This window comes from Pocillopora damicornis, chromosome 6, assembly GCF_964200805.1.
Source record: "Pocillopora damicornis chromosome 6, jaPocDami1.2, whole genome shotgun sequence".
In the NCBI taxonomy this organism is placed as follows: domain Eukaryota; kingdom Metazoa; phylum Cnidaria; class Anthozoa; order Scleractinia; family Pocilloporidae; genus Pocillopora; species Pocillopora damicornis.
In genome coordinates, this window is record NC_142675.1 from 6392988 (window position 1) to 6419226 (window position 26239).

Below are 26239 nucleotides of genomic sequence, written 5' to 3' on the forward strand. Positions count from 1 at the left end.
CACTATAATGCCCTCGTCATTGTGCTTCTGGTTGGAAAGATCCTTAAGATGAAATTTCTATTGTCTTGTACCTCTAGCCGGTAGGATCTCAGGAGGCTTAAAAAATACTACCGGCTTGATGTACAGCTCGCATATTTAATCAACTTTGCCCAATTGTTAGAACGGTTTGCTTCGCATTTTACTTTTTCTGCACTCCAAATTAGTTTAACACTCCTTTGAATCACTCTTTGCAAGAATACGTTTACATTTATTTTTTTTAATTTAATTCTAGCTGGTAGGATCCTAGGGGGCTTATAAATATACTACCGGCTAAAGGTACAGCTTGCATACTTAGTGGACTCTGCCCATTTTTTATTATGGTTTTCTCCACATTTTGCTTTTCTGCACTCCAAATTGTAGTCTTACATCCCTTGGAATCACTTTTTACAGGAGTACACTTACATTTGTTTTTTCCATTTGGTCATGTACCTCTAGCTGATAAGATCTTAAGAGGCTTAGAAAATACAACCGGCTAGAGGTACAGCTTGCATATCTAATCGACTTTGCCCAATTTTATCACAGTTCACTTTGAATTTTGCTTTTTAGCATTCCATTTAGTCTTACACTACTTTAGAATCACTTTTTTCATGAACATCTTCTTGTATCTTCGTCGTGTATCTCTAGCCGGTAGGACCTTAAGTGGCTTAGAAAATACTACAGGCTAGAGGTACTTCGTGTGGTTTACAGTCAAGTTGCCCAAGAATCGTCTCGCCCGAAGTCATGTCGCCCAAAACCTGAGTCATGTTGCCCGTAATTTTTAGTTATGTCGCCCGAAAAAAGAGTCAAGTAGCGCGAAAAAACAAATACTAAAACGATCAGAATTTCAGATAGTAAATAGGCAATAAAGTTGAGAAATTTTTATCACTAAAGCGCTGTTTGTTTCGACAACATCATGAAGGTTCTAAAAGCGTTGTTGTTAGGAACGAACAGTCACTCCATAGGTATATTTTCATCCTTTGCAGTCTTGTTCACCTAGGCTGGTAGGATCTTGGATTACTCAGAAAACAGCACCAGCCAGAGGGGCAGCTTATGTATGTAAAGTAAGCTTGAAATCATTAATATAGTTATGTTTTAGATGAATTTCAAGTTAAAAAAATTGTAAACTAGCCTGATTTGTATTTTCTTCAGTTGTGGATTTATTTCAATACAAGCATAATTAGTTTTGGATGAGTTTGACTTGAAATTCATTTTAGACTTGAACATATCAACCAGATTTGCTGAATTTTGTCATGTAATACTCTGCCTAAGTATGAGTGGAATTTCTTAGAAAGGAACAGTCTCTATTTTCATGATACTTGAGTTTGATTAGAGGTATTGTTGACAAGTCCAACCATTGTCTGAAATACTAAAATCAATTCATCTTTAGGTAGTCATAGGATAACATGATTTTAATTCACCAAATTGACATTTTCACTTTGTTTTTTCAATGATATTTAACAGCATGTATCACTGTATGAGAATCTTAAGGCAAATTATTCTTGAAAATATGGAATGGTCATCTACTATATATATACCAAATTTATACAATTACATAAACGAGGTTAAGCTGTGCCTGTGTTTTTTATTGTATTTTTTAGGTAAAAATTGCTATTATTAAAAAAAATCAAACCTTTCTTACTTGAAAACTAACCAGAAACCCTTTGCCTATTGCCAAATAATGCCTGCCTTAGTTTCAGCTGATTCCCCATAAAGAGTCATTTGATGCTCATAGCTTGTGTGCTGTGCTATCAAATAAGCAGTGGTAGGTACACAACCAAGGAACAAGAAGATATTGATAAAAAAAAATGATTCCAATGTAGTATAAGACTAAAATGGAATTCAGAGAAGTAAAATGCAAAGCAGACTGTAATAAAATTGGGCAAAGTCAATTAAATATGCCAGCTGTACTTCAAGTATTTTCTAAGCATCCAAAGATCCTACAAGCTAGAGGTTATAGACTAAACTAGACCCTGTGAGCAGGGTAACTGGGATACCTGGATGGTACTGGACTCTTGGAATCAAGTGTAGTGATACTACGGGTGTCGGACTAGTATACTGAAATAGTGCGCTCAAGTCTGGCCAAGGGCATTCACCTATTTCAAAACATAGGCATGCTATGCATGCAAGAGTTACTTTTTTGTAGGGTGGGTGGATTACTTGAAACATTGTGAGTGATGTCTACATTCTTACAAAAGGAGAGAAGAATATTAATGTAGAAAAGAACGAAAATGTCGAATTACCTCACCCACAGGTATTTTGTGGTAGATTATGTGTGTTTTGCGAATAAATGTAACCAAAAATAAACTGAACTGCCACGGATACCTGTTAGTACAAAATGCAGACAGCAGACTGCAGACCGGATACAAAATATAGACTGCAGACTGCAGAGTGGGTACAAAATGCAGACTAAGAATCTGAAGAGTTTTTACGTCTGGTATATAACAACATGTCATCTTACAGCTTACCGAGCGTCACGCAATCGCTTCTCTGCGATCCGCCTTCACGATTATTTGCACTATTGTGGAATATTCCTGGCCCATTTCTTGATGAAAATCGATCGCAATATTATTTCAAGCCTTCCATATAGTCTTCTTACTTTGCGCGCGAGTTGGTTGGTGTGATGTCTGTGCAGATTTTACCAACGTAATAAAAGTAGATGACGTGAATAACAGTAATGGTAAAGCAAGCTTAAAACGGCAGAAATCGCCAGAAAATACAACGGATACACAGGGTATGAGTAAGTTTTATTGGTTTTACGAGAAAAATGTTCATATTTTGAAATATTTATCGTTGCTAATCGACCATACTTCGTTCCCTATACTATTCCTTATAACGTGTTCAAATTTCCAACAGTTCCCCTCGTAGCTTAACACCGAGTCACACAACGCGTGACACGTTCATGAATTAATCGTCGGCTTTTTCTCGAGGCGTGAGCTTGGGCAGCCTGTGACAAGACAATTGCATAAACAATAATTAACATAATAATATTATGTACAAAAAAACACAGGGTTTTGGATCACATATTTATTAAAAAAGAATATCCATACAACTAAAATGAAAACAAACATAAGATTCACCTTTCTGATCGTGAAATTAATACCATTCGTACTGTTATCGTAGCTACGTTCCTTGCCGTCAAATGAATCCAACATGTCGTCTTTCTTCACAAGCAGTTTGCATCCATTATAGTTATGTTCTTCAGTCTTACGGTAGTAGTGTTGTTCAATAGATTGCATAGAGTATATGCAGTTTGGTTTCAGATTTCAGATTTTGCTTTTTACAACAAGTAAACGTTTTTCCACTAAGACATTGGCATACTTAGCATACAAGGCATTCAAGGCTTTCATGACTTTCAAGCGTTCGCGACTCAATCCGTTCCAAAATTACCGCTCAATAACATGTCTGTATATGCGTCTGTGAGTATTTTGCGCGTTTGTGCCATAACGCTCCAGGGGGTCGCAATCCAAATACGTTGAAATACAAAACAACTGATAACCTCATTGGATCACAATTGGTTGTCATGGTGTTGAGGGCCCAATGACCACTGGGTACTATTGCGCAATTTTTCCATTTTGTGGCGGAGGAAAAAAAAAAAAGACGACAAAAAACAAAGGCATTTTATGACTGGGCTACCACAGGTATTCCACAGAAACAAAAATATTAGGGAAAGGATCAAGACTCAGATTGAAAACGAAAAGGAGGCAGAGAACAAAATGATAGAAATACGCGAAGAATACCACCTTGGAGCCGGAAACGGAATGAGATAGATGAGATGAATTAAATAGAGCCAAGGATAACTGTATAATGAACGGTGTGCCATATGAAATCACTAATACAAAAAAAAGAATCTTAGCTGAGTTGGGAACGTTCTTCCCAAACTAAGAGTTCTAGTTACAAAACTCTCGGAAATCGGAATCAATCTGCTAGCAGGATAAAACAGCTTAATCGAGAAAAAGATGATGCCTTTCATAGTTCAGCCATTGTTGGATGGAGGAGGGGGCCACAAAGATGCTGTGCATTCTAGCAGAGTTATTAAGCCATGCTAAAAAAAAAAAATTGTGCAAGGTTGATCGCAGAATTAACAAGGCATTTTCGAGAACAATTTTCTAGCCAACCTTAGCCTGTCACTGGGTAAAATGCCAAATTTTAGTGTCATTTAATTAAAATTAAACAACTATTAAACCCAAAGACAAATTTAAGCCATGTTTACTAAACTTAAACATGACTTAAAAATGTACCTTTGTTTAGGCGAGGTTTAAGCATTCTTAAATGCAAATTAAATCGACTTTGAGATTTAAGCTATGTTTAAGTCATTTTAACCGTACTTAAATCCTTTGAAAGATTTAGGGTTACTTTAAACCACCTTAAATCTAACGTTAAACCTATTGGGGAGATTTAAGGTCTTGTTAAAGGAGCCTTAAATACAACATTAAATTTACATAATATTTATGCCGTGTTTAAGGACCTTAAAAACACATCAAATCTTTTGGTGTACACCAAGTCTACTTTATTGACATAATCTCTCACCAGAACCAGAAACCATACGAGAGCAGCCTCCAGCAACCTTCAATGAATTAATCATAGATTAATATTAATATTATGTATTTAGTAAAGCCACAATATTTCACGCTACTGATTTTATTGCTTTTTCAATTCTTTGGGTAATGAAACTGTGTTTGTTGATTGTGAACAAGAGACTTGATTTCTTGTATTGGAAACTGTTTCACTAAAGGAAGGTGGTTGCACAGGGAATTTGACTAACCTGAGCAAATAAGGTACATTTCTTCAAAACCACATAATTTTAGTATATACCAAACCAGTGGACAGAGTTTTTTGCATGCTCTGATTGGCTACTCAAACTCAGGATAGTACATGCATGTGCTATCCACTTCCCAGCTTAAGCTGAAGTGCGAAAAACTTTTTTTTGCAGTGTTCTGAGATATAAATTTATAATTCTTTTATCTCACTGGTTTGGTATATACTTCACAGCTCATTAAATATCCACCACCACTAAGGGGAATAATATTTATTGTTAAATATATTAAAAACAACAACGACATGTGAATGTAGATTGATGTTAATAACTGGCTGGTAAAATAATGGCACGGCGTGGAATAGGCCAAAATGCCATGAGTTTTACATTGTCAAGAGTTAAATAAGCTCCAGCAAAAAGACTGTGTATCCTATAAACAGGCAAAAAGTAGCTTGATGCTCTAGGTTCAAAGTTATTTGCGTCCCACACACAAAGGGTATTAAAACTTCCCAAGCGTTGGTTTTGCTGAACAAGGAAACCGGGGTTTCTGAGCATGAAGTGAACAGCTCTGAACTGCAAACGTCACCAGACATCTCTAACTGAACGTTGAAAAGCGCGCGTTTGTATCGAGGACGCGGTATGTCTCGTCCCCAGAGAGAGGCCGAGATCCTTATGCGCATGACAAATACCGTATGAACGCCAATCAAATGTCCAAAACTATAATCGCGGGATATTTGATCTTTCACTGTCGTTCGTTCACTCGGTCGAGTTTCGTTTCGTTGCGGGCACGTGTTTGGATTCTTCCTCGATAGGATGATGGCTGCAAACGATCCAGTTCAAGAGAGACAGCTTGTTCTTATGGAAAGAATGAGTAGAAGGATTGATTCGATTCTCGAAGGGCAAAAGAAACTAGAAGATACGAATGCAGTCCTTTAGCAAGAAAATGCAAAGCTGAAGAACCAACTTGCGAGTCTGGAAGGGCAGGCAAAGAAGAAAGGCAACAAACGTTCTAAAAGCTCTCGCAGAGAATCAAATGTTGTGATTCCAAATGACTTAAGGGTAAATATTCTTTAATTACTTTAAGGATATAAATTTTTTCAACTTTAGTACCGTTAAGTTGTGTTTGAGAGTTTCAGATGCGGTGTATCAGAAGCATAAAACGTGTCTTCAAAGACACCGCCATTCCGCCATCACGCGTGTTCTGTGTTAACTTAAAGCACAATATGTGTAGATGTTGGTTCTAGTGCTTATCACAAAGTTGGAACATCCTTGTGCTGAATTCTTGTGCCTATTTTGCAAGCATTTAGCAAAAATACTGTTTACCCAGTTTAAAATTCCACTGTGTACTGTTTACCCAAAAACCCTGCTGACCCTGATTAAAGAAATAAACAAGTTTGTGGTTTGAATTGACTTTTGACATATGATGTTCTTCCATATTATCTTCCAGAAACGGTTTCGGTTCATCTACAAAAAGATGGTAGAAAAAAAAGTGGCACAAGGTTTCATCATTGATAAGGAGTATGTTATTTTTTTACCATACATAAGATGATGTGTTGAAATAGCAAGGCACTAAGAGAGATGGCATGCAAGATATTAGAATTAAAACTTTACCACCAAGAACTAAATCTCTCTCTGACCAGCTTCTTCTAAGGGACTGTTAGTTATCTGTTTTGAGGCCAGTGTTTAGAGTCTGGGGCCAGTGTAAAATATTCAAATTGGGAGTAGGAGGTGGTAAACTTTTAGAATCTGTTATTTCAACTATTATGTTGCTGATAGATTAATAAATGCAAATTTTTGTTTTGAGAAATCTTTTCCCTCCAAGAACCAGAAATCCTAATGTCAGTTTGAAAGTGTAAAAAGCATGTAGCTTCTGCACTGTACCAGCAGTGATTAGAAAATTGTCCCTCTTGTATAACTGCTTTACTTGAATTATTATTTCCTTTTTTGGCTGAATAATAATAATAATATTATTATAACTGCCTCTGGCTATTGTTTAAAACAAAAATAACATTCTCATTTTTATTACAGTCCACAGTCAGAGAGAAACCAGAGTATTTTTACAAAAGTGAAAGAAGTACTGAAAAAAGAGCATGGAGGAGAAAGCTGCCTATGGACTGACTTACAAATGGAAGGTATTACATTACAGGAATCAAGTTTTAATGTTGTGTGCAAGTTAGAACAAGAAGCATTTACCTTGTGCAAAATCAAACAAATTTTCTGAAATATGTTGGACAGAAAACTTAAAAACTGAGAGGGAAAACACAATATTACCAGCATTAATTCTTTTAATTAATATATATCCATAAGCTGATGTTACATATACACATAGACTTGTCATTGTATTGTAATTTTAGGATATCATGCAGCGATAATAATTATTGTTTTTAACTCAACAGCTCAGTTTTATCGGTACTTCAAAACAACTAAAGAAAGAGAGCAGAGGATAAGAAAAGGGAAAAATGAAGAGCATAAAGAAAAGTGCAAAAGAAGCAGGCGTTTGCTAAATGTAAGGACTAGCTAAGTTGTCTTGCTTTTGCCATGCTAAACCTATATTCAAGAATAAATTTTCAAGATAGTGTGGCTGAAGCATGGCTTCTGAATCAAACGTTTCAATTCAGTTTGACAACAAGTGTTGTTTAATACTGTGGCAAATTTGTGCATGGCATTGTACCACAATACAATGTGGGATAATATACAGCAACAAAAAATGAAACAATGCCATGCACGAATTTGTCATACACTGTAAGTAGGACTGGTATGTTTACAACTGGTGTACAAATACACATTAATTAGGAAAGTCAACCTTGCTGGTAGTTAACCAAATAATATGGGTTTGCTTTAATTTAGTACTGTTTTGTAGCATGAATTTTTTTCTGGGAGTTCTATTTATTGCTGTTTGTTATTTTCATATTTTATATCTTTTGTGGGATATCATTTTGAGTTAGAAAAGTATTTCTATTTGACAATAAATTATATGTTTCATAGATATAATTTGGTCTGGTTATTAACTAAATAATGACTAAATTGTTGCTTTTTGTTCCATTAGAAACTGGAAAGGCGTCAGTCATCCTATGAGATGCTACAAGCTTCTATGACACCAAAAGAAAAACAGTATTATAGTGAAATCCTTTACATTGATTATATGAGTAGCGAAGAATCAGATTATGAGGAGCAAGAAGATTTCATTACTGGTGAAAAAGAAAAGAAACTGGCAAGATATGTAACCAAGAAGCTATCATGGGAAAGAACAAGCTTGACAAATGCAAAAGCCAGGCTAGACAGAACCTACAAAAATAATTTGACCCCCCATGCCAGGGCAATGGCTAAGCCAAGGAGTGTTGGTGGCATGTCGGAGAGGCCTGCACCTGCCGGCCCACTTTGGGCTGTCAGGCAGATAAACAAAGAGTCGTGATTGAAAAAATACTTAACACTTTTTCTACTTTTTATTCATTTATTTATCATGTATTTAATGGCAAACTGAAGTAATTGTTTTGTTAGAACAAATTATTGTTATCTAGATCACAGGGATAGTTTCTTCCAAGTATTGTTAAATTTATTGACTTATGGTGGGGAAAATTTGTTCCTGTCAAGCATAAATAAGCTAGGTATGTGTGACATTTTAACCCTTTAACTCCCAAGATCTGATTGGTAACTATCCTCTCTAGCTGCTACATATTTCCCTGTAACTTAGTTATGAGAATCTGGTGTGATATCAAGACAAAGACCTATACCTGATAAGTTTGAGAATTCTCATTATCTCTTTGCTGGATAAGTTCAAGATATTTTAGGGAGAAGTTACTTGTTAATCACTCCTGGGAGTTAAAGGGTTAATTACAAATAGGCAGCAGCTTTAAGAATGTGTACCAGTGAATTTAAAATAAAAGAAACTTGAAACATATATTGTTTAGTGTGATATGTGACCTGGTGGGTGGCAGTTTAGTAATGAAACAACAAAACAATAATATTTCACTGATTTCACAAATTTGATTCAAAACTAAAATAAGCAACAAATTTTGAGCAGATTAATTTGCATTAAATGGTACTTTGACAACATTAAATGTTTGAGCTCTGTTTACTTCAATTAAACAGTACTTAAACATACAGGAATGTTTTGGACACATTTAATGTGCACTTAAACCTGCATTAAGTTTTAGCCTTAAGATAGTATAAGCCAGGTTTAAGTCCAACTTAAATCTAGGTATAAGTGACTTAAACATCAACTTAAACTTATTAAACCTGAGTTTAAGACAGGATTAATCCATGTTTAAGGACACCTAAATATATCTTTTCTCCATGTGTGTAGTGCAGGCGTCTTAATAGTGCGAGCTAACGCTTTAAGCTCGCGATCGCTTATCCGACCGGCCACGTTTGATTTGGAGTTAGAGTGGACGGTGGGGGTAAGGCGCGGGGGAAGGGCGAGAAGACGCTTGCCCGAAGAGACTGTTGAAAAGCAAAAAACCCCCTGATTAGTTGCGCGACGATGCATTTCCGGAAATAAGCGGGTTACCAATCAACATAAGTTAGATTAAAAAACGGAAGCACTTTCTTTCGACAAAAACAAACACACTTAGAACCGACGAGTAAAACGGTAAGGCATTTTTTTTTTCAGCCAGGAAAGAAATGGCTTCGACAAAACCTCCTAAGTGGTCATGAATATAGGCTGATATTTACTGCGCACTATATTTGGCAGACGAAAAATATCGAGCTTTTCCCAAAGCCAGTTGGCAACTCGGCCAGTAGATCCTTTACAGAAACCAGTGTAGAAATTGCTTCTTTTCGTTTCGATTTTAATGCGCGAGACATGTCAGATTCCGAAAGACGCTTGAGTGCTTCTTCAAAATCGGAATCGAAACTACAACTTCATTATTGACAGAGTTTGCCATGTTTTGTATTTTCCCGCAAGAGCTAAATGTCCGAATGATACATTTGGCTTCTGATTGACAGCTAAAGCTTAACCGCACCAATCAGGAACTCAGTTCGTGGGCGAACGTTTTACAGCTAACTAACCCCATTGAGGCCCACTCAAAGATATGTGTGATATGTCAGCTCGTAACAAACTAAGGCTCAAAAGACTCGCATGAGGATTTCAATGTAATCTGACAGGCATAGACAATTCTCGAACATTTAGTCAGAACGTTCGCAATTTTAGTAGTTACCAAGTAATTCTGATTTATTAGCTCATCACAAACGTACTTCCTAATGCACCATAAAACACGTCTTCTATTAGTTACACAAATTACATAGTTACACTTGACTCAGCAAAAGAAGCGGAAAAGTTTCCACTAAAATTTTCCATTTGGTGATAACTTTTCACTTCCTCGTCCATCATATTCATGCAAAACTGACTAACGAAACAAGCCTTAACAAGAGATGTAGCAATGGAATCACGAACATAATTAAAAGATAACAAAACACTGGTAAGTCTTTCTGGCTTTGCTTGCCTCAGTAATAGACACAGCACCGGCATCACTAATACGATTGTTAGACAAGTTCAAATTGGTGAGAGTTTCGTTGACTTTGATTGCCTCAGCGATAGATGTAGCACCGACGTCACCAATCTCATTGCCAGACAAATTCAAATTGGTTAGCGCCTTGTTGAGTTTGACTGCTTCAGCAATATATGTAGCACCGGCATCACTAATACCATTGTAAGACAAATCAAAATAAGACAAAGTATCACTGATTTTGATTGCCTCAGCGATAGATATAGCACTAGCATCACCAACGTCACTCTGGCTCAAGTTCAAACTGATCAGAGTCTCATTGACTTCAATTGCCTCAGCAATAGATAGAGCGCCGGCATCACTAATGTCGTTGTGCGACAAATCTAAGGTGGTCAAAGTACCTTCGACTTTAATTGCTTCAACAATAGAAGAAGTACCAACCTCACTTATATCATTATGCGACAAATCCAACTTTGTCAGAATTTTGTTAACTTTGATTGCCTCTGCAATAGATTTAGCACCAACATCACCAATACCGTTTTGCCATATGCTCAAAGAGGTCAGAGACTTGTTGATTTTGATTGCCTCTGCAATAGATTTAGCACCAACATCACCAATGCCGTTCTGCTGTATGCTCAAAGAGGTCAGAGACTTGTTGATTTTGATTGCCTCTGCAATAGAATTAGCACCGACATAACCAATACCATTTTGACATATTTTCAAAGAGGTCAGAAACTTGTTGACTTTGATTGACTCGGAAATAGATGTCGTACCGGCATCTCTGAGGTTATTGAGCGAAAAATCCAAACTGGTCAAAGTCTCATTGACCTTAATTGCCTCGGAAATACATGTACTGCCGACATAACGGATATTATTGTTGGACAAATTCAGGTCGATCAGAGATTCGTTGAATTTTATTGCCTCGGCTATAGATACTGCGCCAGCATCACCGATTCCATTTTCCGCGAAATTTACTTCGGTCAGAGTCTTATTTACCTTGATTGCATCAGCAAGAGATGCAACACCGTCATCACTAAAACGATTGGACGTCAAATCCAAACAAGTCAGAGTCTTGTTGACTTTGATTGCCTTTGCAACAAATGCTGCACCGGCAGCACTAAAACCACTTTTCGACACATCTAAACTTGTTAAAGTCTCATTGACTTTGATTGCCTCAGCAACAGACGTAGCACCGGTGTCACCAATGTCATTACCCCACAGCGACAAATGGGTCAGAGTCTCGTTAGCTTTCATAGCCTCAGCAATAGATGTAGCACCGATATAACTGATACCATTGTGGGACAAATCCAAATGGGTCACAGTCTTGTTGACTTTAATTGCCTTAGCAATTGATGTAGCACCGATATCGCTTATACCATTGTCTGACAATTTCAAACTGGACAGAGTGTTAGTGACTTTGATTGCCTCAGCAATGCATGTAGCACCGGATCCGTTGACACCATTGCCAGACAAGTACAAGCTGGTCACAGTTTTGCTATTTTTGATAGCCTCACAGAGTAAAACTGTAAGTTCATTTCCGAGTATATCCCCTCTGGAACAAGTAAACCTCGATTGATTATGAGATCCAAAACGTTTTGCTAGCTGCAGATGAAAGTCCCCCTTTTCCCTTTTACATTCGTTGATGGCCTCCAATACAACTTTGACAGAATAAACTCTAACGTTACTTCCCTTTTCGACCTGATTCCCTATATTCGTGACAAGAGCCGCAGCTTGTTCTGTGGAGTGCTCTGCTAAAATGCCGCACGAAAACAAAAGCACCTGTTTTAGGCTACTGAAATACCTGTCATCTAAGACTAATTCTTCAGGTTTAATTCGTTTATCTTGAATCTCACAACAGATATAGAATGCTGCTAAGCATTCTTGAAAGCTCTTGTGTAGAAATGCATAATGCAAACTCGGTCTCAGTTTACTACCGCCGGGATGAACAGACAGAAATCCGAATGCAGCTATGTCACTTGCGTGGTTTCCTAACTCATTAACTTCAAAATCCAGCTTGTCTTCAATTAAACCATTTAACGCTATCAATCCAAGGGTTTTCAACTGCTCTTTGTAAAGGTTTGAAAGATCTTCTTCCGTATCAGGTAGTTCTGTCTTTTTCCTATATCTTCTCAAGACACATTCAATCATATTCAAGTACAGTTTAGTTCTATTTTCCGGAAGGGTGCCCCTAAATTCTTCACACAAAAGGCAAAGCAGAGCCGTGTTTAAAGGATTTGCACACATCTCTTGAAGGATTTTATCTTGTGATATTCGTGCCTTGAGCTTTTCCGCTAACTCAGACCTTCCTCTGAAGTACTTGGCAATGAATGCGCTGGCGTGTTTTTTAGTAAATCCTTCGACCTCAAGCAAGGTGTCACAGCATTTTCTTAGCTTAATACCAGCTTCGTGTCGTGCAGTTGCCACTATGTAACACTTTGGAAGAACTTTTCCCTCAAGTATTTTCGAAATCATTGGCACTTTACTGGAAGGTAACTCATCCAGTCCATCTAATATCAATAAAATGCTGGATTGGTTGGCGCGAATAAATTGGAAGAATTGCTGTTTAACTCCTTCCTCGATATCTTCAGGCAGAAGTTGATCATCAATGGCTTCCCAAATATCGGACTTGACATCACGACATTTAAGGAACAACACCGCTTTTATGCTTGAGAAGCAGTCCTGAGGGTTCAGCTTTTTTGTGGCCCAGTCGTAAACGTACTTCTTACAGTATGTAGTTTTACCCATACCAGGTTTCCCTTCGATTAGCACTGTTCTCGGTTTTGAACACTCCTCGTGCGGATGCAAGAGAGAAGACATGGTAATGAACTTGTCAGTGACTTCCCCTCTTGTTTTCTTTCTTCTGACCACTTTAAGCCTGGTAAAAATATCACCCACAAAAAATTGAAACTCTTCACACCACGGAAACGGTGAGAGCCATCCTTCGCGAGTCATGTACATTTGACGAATTCCATCGATTAGCTCAGTTGGATCAAAAACACCTAAAAATAAATCAAAGTAACATTGCGTTAGACGCGAGGAAATAATCTGCAGAATATAATAAGAGTATACAGCAATTTTATTAAAAGCCAACGATCATGTGATCTACAGAAACAGAATTAAGTCTTCATCACCACAAGGGTCCCTCCTGAATTCAACAATCGGTGAAATCGGATTGAAAGGATAAATTCATGTAGCCCCGTTAACATAAACTAACACGATGTTATAGTTTACGAATATACCCCTATTGTCACTTAAAGTAGGTGCAGAGTACACTTGAGCTGATGGGTAAATCGCGATTTCCAAGCTTACGATAAATCAGATTATGAAATTTTGGACAGATTACGAGAGTAGCTATTTTATGGTACGCAAACATAAAAAGTGGAACATGCAATAAAACTGATAGATCGGGGCGTAAGGTCCTAATATGATCAGGGTTTCTACAAACCGTAATGTAAGCACACTTAAGAGGCCAGTGCTGACTTTTGAACATTAACTTGACTCAGGAATAATTATATTGACAGAAGAATGCAGAATCGTTGCAAGAGCGTGAAAACTTAAAATACTCCAATTTCATTATGCTCATATGCCTGAGATGAATATTTCCTTTCAGTTGCTACTTTAAAAACCTCTTGAGATCAATGCGCACGCAACAATTTGCAGAACTCACTGACCTTCATCCTTGCTTTCTTCTACTGGGTCAGTCAGGGCAGACAGATTTTCTTTCACATCTCTCATTTCAATCTCCATCTTTGCAAGGTTTTTCTCTATTTCACTTCTCATCTGCGCCAGTGCAAATTTCGTGCTTTCTAAAAATCATAATCATTCAAATTTAATATCCCCAGATCGGCAAAAACTTAAGCATTACGAGAGGCTAAGTTAGAGAGATAGCTGAAACCGAATGGTTTCATTCTGGTTTCTTTCCCCTGTTTTTGCTTCTGTACAATGCTACACGAAAATCATTAAATGAGTCCGGCTTCAATGTCATTGAGCCTTTGTCTTCAGCCATTCACTTGGGAAATGTAAAATCCGTTTTCAGCTACGGAAAGTTGAAATTGATTCCCGTTCGGTTATTTTACCACAACTTAATTTTCTACACTGTCAGGCTCTGAAGGATTTCAAAGTTTTCTTAAATCAAAGAAAGGCCTTTTCAGGTCGTTATTTAAACAATGTGTACTCCAAATCTATAACATTTAATTACATTCAAGGCAGAGGAGATTATTGTAACCCTACATCAAAACATCTATGAAATAAGACAATGGCCCTCTTCGTCCTAAATTCAGGGATGTGTATGTGTCCTGTCAGGGGACGTAAAAAGTCAGTGAAGAGACCAGAGTGAGAAAATAAGACTGTTTGGTAGCCCATTGGTGAGAAGTTGCAATATTATTACTTCTTGTTTTTTCCTTACTTTCTAACGAATAGCGACCATAGTTGACACTTATCAATTAACGATAAAAACTTGTTTGAAATGACACTTGTTTGCTCTAGTAAAACCTTACAATCATGCAACATTGATGAACTGAGGGCGAGCCCAAAACGACAATTACAACTTCAGCCCAATGAGAATGTGAGAGGGTGCCAGTTCTCGCCTGATTTGTTTTCCGTATCACTGTTCCCATCAACTGACCTTCTGCTGTGCTTTTTTCTACTGAAGCCGTAAGGAAACCAAGCTTTTCTTTCATCTCTTTCATTTCACTCTCTATCTTTCCGGTTGTGTCTGTAAAATGCAAATTCACATAGCCTCGTTTAGATGTTGTCTTGCTAAGCGTAATAAGAGACCAAAAAAGCAAAGCCTAAATAATGTTCCTTACAATAAGTAACAAACTAGGAGCTAACAAGGATAATATTTGGAAGAAAATCTCGCAATAAGATTTGCCTTTCCAGCAACGAAATGAAGTCGTTAGAGCCACCTTCGCTTCCTGCAATCCCGCACCCGGGGTCTCATCAGTACGAAACGCATTATTCTCAAAGAAAGACAAATCTCGGTAAAAAAAAAAACCTCGATTGAAACAATTTTTTGACTTAATACGCCGAAGTGATCGCTCCCGTGCGCAGCCCGGGTCTCTTACTCATGCTCTTAACATCGCGTAAAATTGATCCACTGAGGTCAAACTCCAGGCCCAAACGACAACTACAACTTAAGTCCAATGAGCTTGTGAAGAAATGCATATTATGGCCCCATTTTTTTTTTTGTCTCCAACAACTGACCTGCTCCTGTGCTCTTCTCTACTACTGCTGTTAGGGAAGCAAGCTTGTCTTTCACCTCTTTCATTTCACTCTCTATCTTCCCAGTTGTGTCTTTCACGTTCCTCTCTAAAACGGCTTTCAAAGGCAATACGATCTTCTGCATAGAATCTTTAATGTTCGCTGAAAATTAAAAAAGAAGAAGCTAATCCACCAGTACAAACCGCAGTTGTGTGTTTTTAAGGTACAAAAAAACAATAATTTCGTCAACGATTACTCGATGGCTCCTTCACAGGCTGCCCTTCTTGTGCAAATGAAAAACTACACAATGTGGGGCCCTCACCCTTCTAAAAGACATTGAAAACAAGTCTTCTTACCTTCCATCTCTTCAAGTTTGTTCTTGATGCTGTCGTCGTCTTTCTTCCACTGCTTCATCAACTCACGATAATGCTCCTCGATATCCGGATCCATGCAGTCGTGCTCAAGATTGTTGATATCTGCTCGAAAATTAACTCCTCCCAGTCTCACCAGAGCTTCTCGTATCTCCTGCCAATAAGTACTGAAACTACTGTCATCCACAGCGGCTTGAGAGGCATGGCCGTATACAGTGTTCCTGTAATACTTCACTCTGGCTATGTCATCCGCAATGCTTGTGTTGGCAGCTAAGGGAAGATGGTCCCAACCAGTGGCAGGAGCGCTCAAACCACAGATATTTCTAAGCAGCACTGTTAGGAGTGTGATGTCAAAGGTTGCGGATGACACGGGCGAATGAGCAGGATAAAGCTTCCCCCATTGAGTAGGATTCAGCACTTTTTTCTTCCCTTTGTACAGTGATTGCAATGTAGGGTAATGTACAGAGGTACTTCCCAAAACTGTGTGTAGAGTCGCTGGTGGATGTATTTTGTCAAAAGTGGATCGCAGAACCTGAGATCCAACATCCACCAGAAGACGGCACAGCCTGGCATAGTTGGTTGTCTCTTTTGAAGAGGCAAATGACGAGGAAGCAGCAGCCATGAAAATAACCTCACCAAGAAAATTTCTGTCGAGCATGCAAATCAAATTACAAAATTAGTATATACCACTCTTAAAAAAAAGGTTTTGAGATCTTGATACTGAGAATGTAAAATGTTGGTTATGATCATGGGTATCTTCTCTTTTGAAGTCCCTATCACTAACGAAGGGAATATATATTTGAACACTTTGAAAGGACTTTAGATAGAGACTTTGGATCTCATTACAACCGATCAATAGTTGTCTTCCAATTAAGACAATGCAAACTATAAACAAAACGAGAGAGCAATAACTACTTTGGGATTTTTAAAAAACTGTAATCAAATAAGTATGATCTCAATAAACCCATGAATAGCTACAATTCAGTTCACCCCGAGCAAACTGCAAGCAAAAGTAACCGGAGACAAGACACGAATGGAATGTTAAAGGGGAATCAATTGGCGAAAAATATTTCCTCTCCTCTCAAGTGCGTAAGAAGATTTCTCGGCAAACAGAGAGGACTTTCAATTAATGAAATTTTCTTGATCTCAAAACAAACGTGATAAGTTATCTTCCCGGTCATTCATAACAGACTGCACACGAAAGCATTGGAGATAAAACACAACTGGAATGTTTAAAGCGAAGCAATTCTCTAGCAAATGTCCCCTTTCCTTTTGAGTACAAGAGAGGACTTGCCAGCAGATGGGCGGGCAGGTGAACAGACAAGCAGGCTGGACAGCCAGGCTGCAAGGTAGGCTGATGGTGTGTAATATATGTGGAACAGTGCTACTTAACCACAAAATCAATAACACTACGACCATCAGTAACATCTATTTGATTGGAATATCATCATTAATACTGGAAGTAGCATAATCAGCTCTATCAAGCAGCTCTGGTCACAAATTATGTCATAACTCACTATCTCATCAGCACTAATACAAGTGTTACTCCTTTGATTACCATGTAATATAGCTCTGGATAAATCCAACAACAGCTAAAAATCTAAACAGCAACCTTACAAACACCAATGCTTATCTGTTGTCCAGTTTTTACCCCAGTAAACAGAACAACTTCCACAACTTCCACATTTGGTCAAAAATAAGACTTACACTGTGGTGACATTACTGCCAGCAGACCAACAGTAATGGTTGCATGATTACCACATTGGGATCTACACTGTGTTGTCATGACCACCATCTACACTGTGGTGCCATGACTACCAGCTTGGGATCTACACTATGGTGACATGAATACCACTGACATACCTACACTATGGTGACTTAACTACCATTGTGGTACCTACACTGCGGGGACATGACCACCATCATAGTACCTACACTGTAATGACTTGACGTATTTGATTGTGGTTGCTACACTGTGGTGAGAAGACTATCATTGTGGTATCTACACTGTGATGACTTGACTACCATTGTGGTACCAATACTCTGGTGACATGACTACCATCATGGTACCTACACTGTGATAACTTGACTCCCATTGTGGTACCTGGTACCTACAATGTGGAGACATGACTACCATTGTGGTACCTACAGTATGGTGACATGACTACTGCCATGGTACTTACACTATGGTGACATGACTACTGACATGGTAACTAAACTGTGGTAACATAACTACTAACATGGTACCTACACTGTGATAACTTGACTTCCATTGTGCTGCGTACACTGTCTGACGTGATTACTAACATGGTACCTACATGGCTATGACTTGACTTCCATTGTGGTACCTACGCTGTGGTGACCTGGCTGCCATTGTGGTACCTACACTGTGGTGACATGACCACCATCATGATAACTACACTGTGATGACTGGACAACCATTGTGGTGCATACACTGTGGTGACATGACTACCATCATGGCATCTACACTGAGGTGACATGACCACAAACTGTCATAAATTATGTAATTTAACTACGTCACAATGTGCACGACATGTAATTGAAACAACAACAATAAAGAAAGAAGACGTTACGTTTACTCGTCTTATTTTGTCGTTACAACATTAACAGTTGTAACACTGGTGCCGTGACCAGCGCGGACAAGATATAATGAGCGAAGAAGAAATAAAGAAATGGAGATCCATCCGAGGAGCATACAAGGGACACTGTACCCAAGATTTCAAAAGAGCGGAAAACTAATAACTTCGGAGACTCCAGATCAAGCAGAATTGGAGGCGCTGGCGCTGCCTAAACATGATTGAACTAAACACAATACTTACTGAAGTAGAAGCAGTGCTAAACAGCCGACCCTTAACATACCCTTACACAGACATCAACGATGCCTCTCCTCTGACGCCGTCACATTTCTTATGTGGATACCGTCTCCTAACATTACCAGACACGAATGCTAAAGAAAACGAAGCAGATCCAGACTATATTCCATCTGAGATGTCAACAAAAGCACTGATAAAAAGAGCTCAGTATCAGAAAACACTAATAAACGCCTTCTGGACACGATGGAAAACTGAATATCTGACAAGTCTGCGAGAACATCACACTTGTCGAAAGAGAATATTAAACAAAAAGGCAGTTGCTATTGGAGATGTTGTTCTCATACACGATAACACACCACGAAACCAATGGAAAATAGGTGTGGTAACTAGCCTACGCACGGGGAAAGATGAACTCGCAAGATCTGTATCTCTAAGAGTACCTTCTGGAAAGGAACTATCACGACCTATAGAGAAACTTTATCCGTTAGAAATGTCAGACATATCGACTAACAAAAACATAGAAAAAGCTCCTGAAAATGATATACAAAGTCCTCCTTTACGACTTGCCGCTCAGAAGGCAGCACAGAGAATCAAGGAACAAATAGAATAACCCCTGATATTGAAGGGAACAATATAAGACATTTTTTTTACTCTTTACACATGAATGTATACTATATTTCAGCTTATGTTGTCGGCCCGGGAGAGTGTCATAAATTATGTTATTTAACTACGTCACAATGCGCACGACATGTAATAGAAACAACAACAATAACGAAAGAAGACGTTACGTTTACTCGTCTTATTTTGTCGTTACAACATTAACAGTTGTAACACTAACATTGTACCTACACTGCGATGACTTGACTTCCATTGTACCTACACTGAGGTGACATGGCTACTTACATGGTAGATACACTGTAATGACTTGACAAATATTGTGGTACATACACTGTGCTGACATGACTACCATGGTACCTACACTGAGGTGACATGATGACCATCATGGTACCTACACTGAGGTGACATGACTACAAACATGGTACCTACACTGTGATGACATAACTACCATGGTGGTACCTTCATTGTGGTGACATGACTACTAACATGGAACCTACACTATGGTGGCATGACTACCATCATGGGACTTGCTCCGCTAAGGTGACAAGATAATCAGCATGCGACTTACACAACTATGTTAAAGTTAAAGGATGGGGTGTGGAGGGTTGGTCAGTCACTAAGTTTGAGATCTGTTTGTCCTGTAACAGAATTTATCATGAAAAATTAACCTGTCTCCAGGATTCTTTTTTTTCCACAGCTTAAGGTTTTGGCAGATCTAAATATGACATGGGCATATGCTTTTCTTCCCTCGGCAAGGTTTTAGTGTGTTTTATGCTACACATATTTTTCAAAAAGTTTCAATTTTTTTAGGCAGGATAAGACACTGGTCAGCCAAAGTGAGATTGTGTTTTGCAAATTGTAGAGCTAAGAGCATCAGTTGACAAGTATAAATTACTTTGAGATTGCTTGGCTTTACAGAAGCAATTTTAAATATGTGGCTGTTTTAAAGATGAAATTGTTTTGTTATATTAGTAAACAAGATTTATAATCAATATCTTTCTTAGAACACACTCAGAACTCCATTGTGAAAGTTATCAAAACAAATTAAAGAAACTGTATCACTGAGAAATTTTTTTTTATATCATTAATTAACCCTTTTACCCCTAAGATTGGTTATTTTTCTTACTCTCTGCTACACACTTCTCATAATGTTAGTTTGGAGAATTTTGTATTGGATCACTAGTAATCCCCAGACTGATATGTTTCTTTACTCTCCTCAATTGTCTTCTTAATATTGTATTGATGCTGTAAGGAAAAATTCCTCAGTGTTCACTCATGGAAGTTAAAGGGTTTGCAACTGTGCCCCAATGAAATGGCAGGTTAAGTCAAATTACCATTCAATTGCATTTATTTTTATCTTGATTCAAATTTGGTTACGTTTGATCATTTCAGTAATCAAGAACCCAGATGAAGAGTTGGTTGACATTGGTTGACGTTGGTTGACCTTGGTTGAATACCAAACTCAGTCACAAACAATCCAATAAATTGTTTCCTTTTTTTTTCAATTGACTTAGCCTTTAATTCCCAAGATCTGATTGTTAATTCTCTCTTCTAGCTGTTGTATATTTCCCTATAAACTACTTTTGAGAATTTGGTGTTAAATCAAGATAACAAACTCTACCTCTTAGATGTAAGTTTGAGTATTCTCATTACCTGTTTGCTGCAAAATATATGGATATTGAAGGGAGAAGTTACCTGTTAATCACTTGTGGAAGTAAAAGGGTTAAAATATCAGCAATCAGAAATACCATATAGGAGTTGTTTAGCTTCTTAGGATCAATTTAGTATTTTTATATCAGTCTTAGCTTTTAAGGCAATCCATGGATTAGCCCCACTGTATATTAGTGATTTAATTAGTGTAAGGGTGAGGTTCTCTTACAATCTTAGATCTAATAGCACCTTGTTCCTAGAGCCACCTAGAGAAAAAATGCTTTCTAAGCTTAGTGGTAGATTCTTTTATGCCACTGCACCATGTTTGTGGATTAGTTCGCCTGCTGAATTGCATGCTATCCCATCATTGACAATTTTTAAATGCAATCATAGGACCTACCTTTTTGGTCAGGTTTTTCTTAAACTGTTTTAGAGCAGGAAATTTTATTTTATTAAAGTTTTTATGAATATTATTTCATCTGTTTTTTTAAATTTTATTTGAAGTCTCATTGAAATTTTTATATAGTATATGTAGATTGTTGTAGAATGGTCTTATGGGTGAATCATTGTAAAGTGCTACTCTTGCAAACTGAATTACCAGTTTCCTAGGAATTCCAAGGAATTATCAAAAATTCCCAACCATGCAAATAAGCTCTGATTGGGAAAGCTTGGAATTACTGGGAATTTTTGGGAAAGGAAGACTCCAGTTTTGTGAGGACTTGGAATTCCTCAGAATTCCTAGGAATTCTCAGCTATACAAACTACCTAAAATTTAAGGAGGGTGGAATTCTTGGGAATTTCTGGGAATTGAATTTGAGGCAATTTAAATACCCAAAGTCCAAATAAATTCCAAAAAATTCTCAATACCTTGAATGTGAAGGTTTTAAGACAAGGAGTTCTTTTAGAGGCTTAAAACTTTGACAAAAAAAAAAGGTATGCTATACAAAATTTACCGAGAGATACACATACATTTATATGTCGATAACTTAAAAAGATAAAAGATCATGGAATTTATTATTAAAACTAACTTTTAGTAAATCTTTACTCTATCATGGATTTTCTCATGACGCAGCAGTCAATTCATTAAATGCAAATTGCCAATTAATCCAATGTACTCATATCACAGATTTTTGCTCTAACCTCAAAGGACTTGTGGATTCCATGATCCTAAAAGTTTTTGTTGTGATGCGAAATGTGTAATGTCCACAGATGTGCCAAAATCATAAAACATTCATCAGCTGTTCATTGGTACACAACTTCCACATGAGCAACAATACACTTAAAGAACTTTGTTAGGTACGAATACAAGTTACTTCCCTAATCTACATTACAGGTTGCCTTTGTTAAAAAACCTTGGAACAGTCAAGCTAAGTTGCCTCAAACACTGTCAGAGACTTTTTGTTCTAAGTATTTTTAAGAAGAGATACAAGTCCTTCTTTATATACAAATGAAAAGTGCACATCATACTTCAATAACACCAGCTCCAAAGTTTACTTGTTGTTCTTCTCTGAGTCAGCTATCAACAAAATTGTTTTATACTTTGTAGGTCTGGTATAAAATTTTACTTGTAGTATAAAATGACAACCTTGTATCGTTGTTGTCAACACCCTCTTCCACGCTTAGGAACACTTCAGACTGTGTATAACCATTAGACATCTTTGAATGTACTTTTCATCAGTTGATTGCTCATGTGTTAAGTTTATTCTTTTCTCAACTGTTTTGCTTAATATAACATTTCTAAAGATGGGTTTTATTGTGGTTCAATGGGAAAACGATAACAGCGTTAGTGTGAAAAGTGAAAAGAAAGTCATTGGCACTATGGAGTTAAAAGAAGGGACAACAGTTAACATATTGACTGGTACAAACAAGGGTCAAGTGGCCATTTACAAAGCTACGATTTTGAAAGTTTGTGGTGGGTAAAAATTACGATATTCATTTTGTGATCAAAGTCTTACCAAAGAATAGATATAATGGCTTGAATTGAGCTTACATAAAGCTCTGCACAACTGAAACTCAAATAATTCTGAGAATTGAATTGGTCACTTACACACTGCAGTTTCCTAAGCTCACACTTTAAAATGAAATAAATCTATCAGCAAGGTTTCAAGATTGCTAAGCAAAAACAAAAAATTCTAAAACAATTCGATGACGCAAAGTTTCTTTCGTCCAATCCAATCCTAGTGGAAAGCATAATGACAAGCCTGGTGCCAAGCTCAGTTAATTATAATTCCAATGAATGCCTTTTTCCTTATAGCTCTCTAAGGCCTGGTCTAAGCTGATTATATATATATATATATATATATATATATATATATATATATATATATATGGTCTAAGCTGATTATATATATACACATATACATAGTTTATTTTTTCAAACTCAGATGTTATGGAATCCAGATACAAAATAGACAGGCTTCCTGTAGACAACCCCATTCGAAGCCAACAGAGAAAGCTGCAAGCCCAGCAAAAAAGACAAACAGCAGCTTAGTGTGCCCTTTAGGATGACTTCATTCTAATTTATTGTTACAGTTATAACAAGATTTTAATTAAAAAATCCATTTCATTTAACTATAATTAACACCTTCATTCTAAAGAGTGCTAAGTCAAAGTTGAGAAGAAATCTCTAAATTTCAATCTGCAGAATCAACAAAAACAAACAGTAAAACATGAAAGTGCTGCTTGACAGCTTATATTTGAATGTTCACACACAAGAGTTTTATCCAAAAAAGTCACAACCACATAAAATTAAGTTAAAGCCTGACTCTGGGAGCAAAAAGGGTTAAACACCATTTGTATCATCATCCAAAATTAAATGATGCATTAAAATAACATTTTTTTTACTGATAGTACTTGTTGCAATAAACATAATTCAAATTATTTTATTTTATGGAAAAGAATCAACAGATTTTATTCAAAAATTGTGTCAAACCATATTTAATGATTGATTAGGACTACATTATGTGAATAGCTGTAATTGAGGATAATTCATTTGAAGTTTTCAAGAAAAGAAAAAGAAATCGAATTCTTTCCTAAAATCACTACATGTTGATGTTAATCAACCATCAAAAATATTTTACACATAAACCTGAGTTAAGCATGCATGTATAAATAAATTTCATTGAATACTTGAATTTTTAGTTGGGATTTTAGAACTTTTAATATTTGTTTTATATCAGATGCCTAAAATTCCCAGTAATTCTTAAACATTGCTAGAAATTCCTGAAAATTCCTAGGAATCTCTGGCAAGTTTTTAGATTTACAGCCTTTCAGGGAATTTCATTGGTGCTCTGAGGTGGAATTCCCAGGAATTCCAAGGAATTCCTGGTCCTGTTGGCTATTAACTTGCAATTTCTGGGAATTTCTATGTTTTTAGAACCAGAGTTGTTACAGTTGAGAATTCCTAAGAATTCCTAGGAATTCCCACAAATTCCCAGTCTGAATTTATTGTGAAATTTCCACCTCTTATTCCTTATAGCTTATTTTAAAATAGTTTTATGGGTGAATCATTGTAAAGCACTACTGATTACTTTGATGAAAATAGTGCTATAGAAATACTCAAATTATTATCATAATTATTTGTGTTTCCATAATTTCGCTTGATTGGCCACCTCAAGCAAATTCTTGGACTGAATTTGTCTAAGTTTAATTGGTAATTAGGTATCATCTGAACTAATCGAGTAGATTATGTAAATTACTACTCTAAAAAGTTTCTAGTGTTAATAAGTTTTCGGGCGTTAGCTTTTCATCAAATGAAATTAAATAAAAATTTTGTTTGATCTTCAACTGTTTGATTGTCCATCATAAGAATATACTGTATTGCAATTAAATGTCTGAAATCAAAAAATAATTGCCAACTCTCCTCACGCAACAAGCTGAGTTTTAACACAAAGAAACCTTTGTCATCAAAAGATAAATAGACAAGAGAAACAATTCTTAAAAATAACTTCTCCGAGATCGGCAAAGGAAAACAGCCCACTTGAATTTTGAAGTTATTATGATTCGGCTGATTGCATTTGTGACATGTAGCCATAAAATCATTCGAAACCATGAAGCTCAAACATAGACACCATCGGAGATTGCAATTTCAACACGTATCAGAAAACACAGGAGTTCCTAGAGAAGGTTTTATATGCGAGAAACCGAGTGATTCCGACACTCTTGAAAGGTGGTAAGATTTCACTTTCAGTTTCGATTACGTTCAAGATTAATTGGCTTTTTTCCATCTTAAAAGTTCCGCCTTCAACTCAAATGTATCTCGTCTTCGAAAATTTGGTATGTGCCATCGCTAAACTATAGTACAACAACGGCAACGAAAGGAGACAGCCGCTCTGATTGCAGAACAGATCCATTGTAACGTAGATGATTCGATTACAATGCTTCATGTAGATGTGGAGTGTGTTACGTACAGAAATAAAATTTAGATGCATAATTAAATAATTGCGTCTGTGACTTACCCTAAAATGATCTTCGAAGTGAATAATGATACCGTCTTTACCAGAATGGTTCAATGATGGTCCTGCAAAGAGAGATGTGTTGCGACTGTGTCAAAGAAATTGCTTTCTTTACTTCTATAATTTGAGACAAACTCTAAGATTGGGGAATTAGTGTACGGATCGAACTGTAAAATCTTGATTTAATTTCGATCTTCTCCACTCTACTTTAAATACCTAACTACTTCAAAAACGGGGAGCGTATAACTCTAAGAATCTAACTCTTTCGACGCCCTTTGAGAAATATTTAATTTTCTTTTGACAACTTTTAACTTGGAAAGCGATCTGTAGAAGTGCGGCAAATCGTTTTCCTGATCCGTCCAGAGGCGATCGAAACAGTAATTGTTGTGTCTGTATCAACTAACAAGATCACAGTGGTTTCAGCTCGAAAATACCTCTGATGGATTTCTTTAAAATTAATCTACCATATATTTCAAGCTCTCGGCGCCCAAATGTAACTAAGAATTGTTGTATCAAGTGTAAAAATGCTTTTCTGTTTATCGTGCTTCAGCGTCATCCCGTGATACTGCTCATGTTATGTTATGTTGGTGACTTTCATCACGCGCAAGAGTACCTTCGGTACGATTATGCTCTAATTACACTCACCAATGTAATCGTCATCATGTTTGAGGCCCAATCGGTCACAGACTTCTTGCAGTCAGCTAATCGAGACGGTTGGAAGGAAGGAAAACTGAGAAGTAAGCACGGCAAAGCGGCTTGGGCAAGATCACGTGACTTATACGTTTGCTCCGGGAGTTGCTACATCACGGGCGACGAGCGGGGGAAGAAGCAAAGATAGAAATACGAGTGGTCAGCGGGAAAACAAATTTAATAATTCATATAGAGACATATCAGT

The 26239-nt window shown here is 37.1% G+C and overlaps 3 protein-coding genes across 3 annotated transcripts; 2 read left to right on the top strand and 1 right to left on the bottom strand.

Annotated features, from left to right (window-relative positions):
- The first annotated feature begins 6619 nt into the window (after positions 1–6619).
- On the top strand, positions 6620–8664 carry LOC149043659 (uncharacterized). Its single transcript, XM_089210641.1, has 3 exons — positions 6620–6903; positions 7168–7277; positions 7818–8664. The coding sequence occupies exons 1-3, from the start codon at positions 6897–6899 to the stop codon at positions 8181–8183; spliced, it is 483 nt and encodes a 160-aa protein (XP_089066767.1). The 5' UTR covers positions 6620–6896; the 3' UTR covers positions 8184–8664.
- Positions 8665–10167: 1503 nt separating this feature from the next.
- Positions 10168–26151, bottom strand: LOC149043660 (uncharacterized). Its single transcript, XM_089210099.1, has 7 exons — positions 25990–26151; positions 25348–25409; positions 15774–16435; positions 15421–15579; positions 14840–14929; positions 13887–14021; positions 10168–13214 (listed from the first exon to the last, which is right to left on the bottom strand). Exons 3-7 carry the CDS (start codon positions 16408–16410, stop codon positions 10168–10170), a joined length of 4068 nt encoding a protein of 1355 aa, XP_089066225.1. The 5' UTR covers positions 16411–16435; positions 25348–25409; positions 25990–26151.
- On the top strand, positions 18603–19232 carry LOC149043661 (uncharacterized). Its single transcript, XM_089210100.1, has one exon. The coding sequence runs from the start codon at positions 18603–18605 to the stop codon at positions 19230–19232; it is 630 nt and encodes a 209-aa protein (XP_089066226.1).
- Positions 26152–26239: the final 88 nt, after the last annotated feature.

Excerpts from the sequence above, each read along its gene's own strand:
- LOC149043659 (XM_089210641.1), top strand. Across the intron at positions 7,278-7,817 it reads GAAGCAGGCGTTTGCTAAAT|AAACTGGAAAGGCGTCAGTC; the intron begins GTAAGGACTAGC and ends TTGTTCCATTAG.
- LOC149043660 (XM_089210099.1), bottom strand. The coding sequence starts at position 16,410 with ATGGCTGCTGCTTCCTCGTCATTTGCCTCTTCAAAAGAGACAACCAAC. Across the intron at positions 15,580-15,773 it reads CAAACTTGAAGAGATGGAAG|CGAACATTAAAGATTCTATG; the intron begins GTAAGAAGACTT and ends TTTAATTTTCAG. Across the intron at positions 13,215-13,886 it reads AGAAGAAAGCAAGGATGAAG|GTGTTTTTGATCCAACTGAG; the intron begins GTCAGTGAGTTC and ends ATTTATTTTTAG.
- LOC149043661 (XM_089210100.1), top strand. The coding sequence starts at position 18,603 with ATGATTGAACTAAACACAATACTTACTGAAGTAGAAGCAGTGCTAAAC.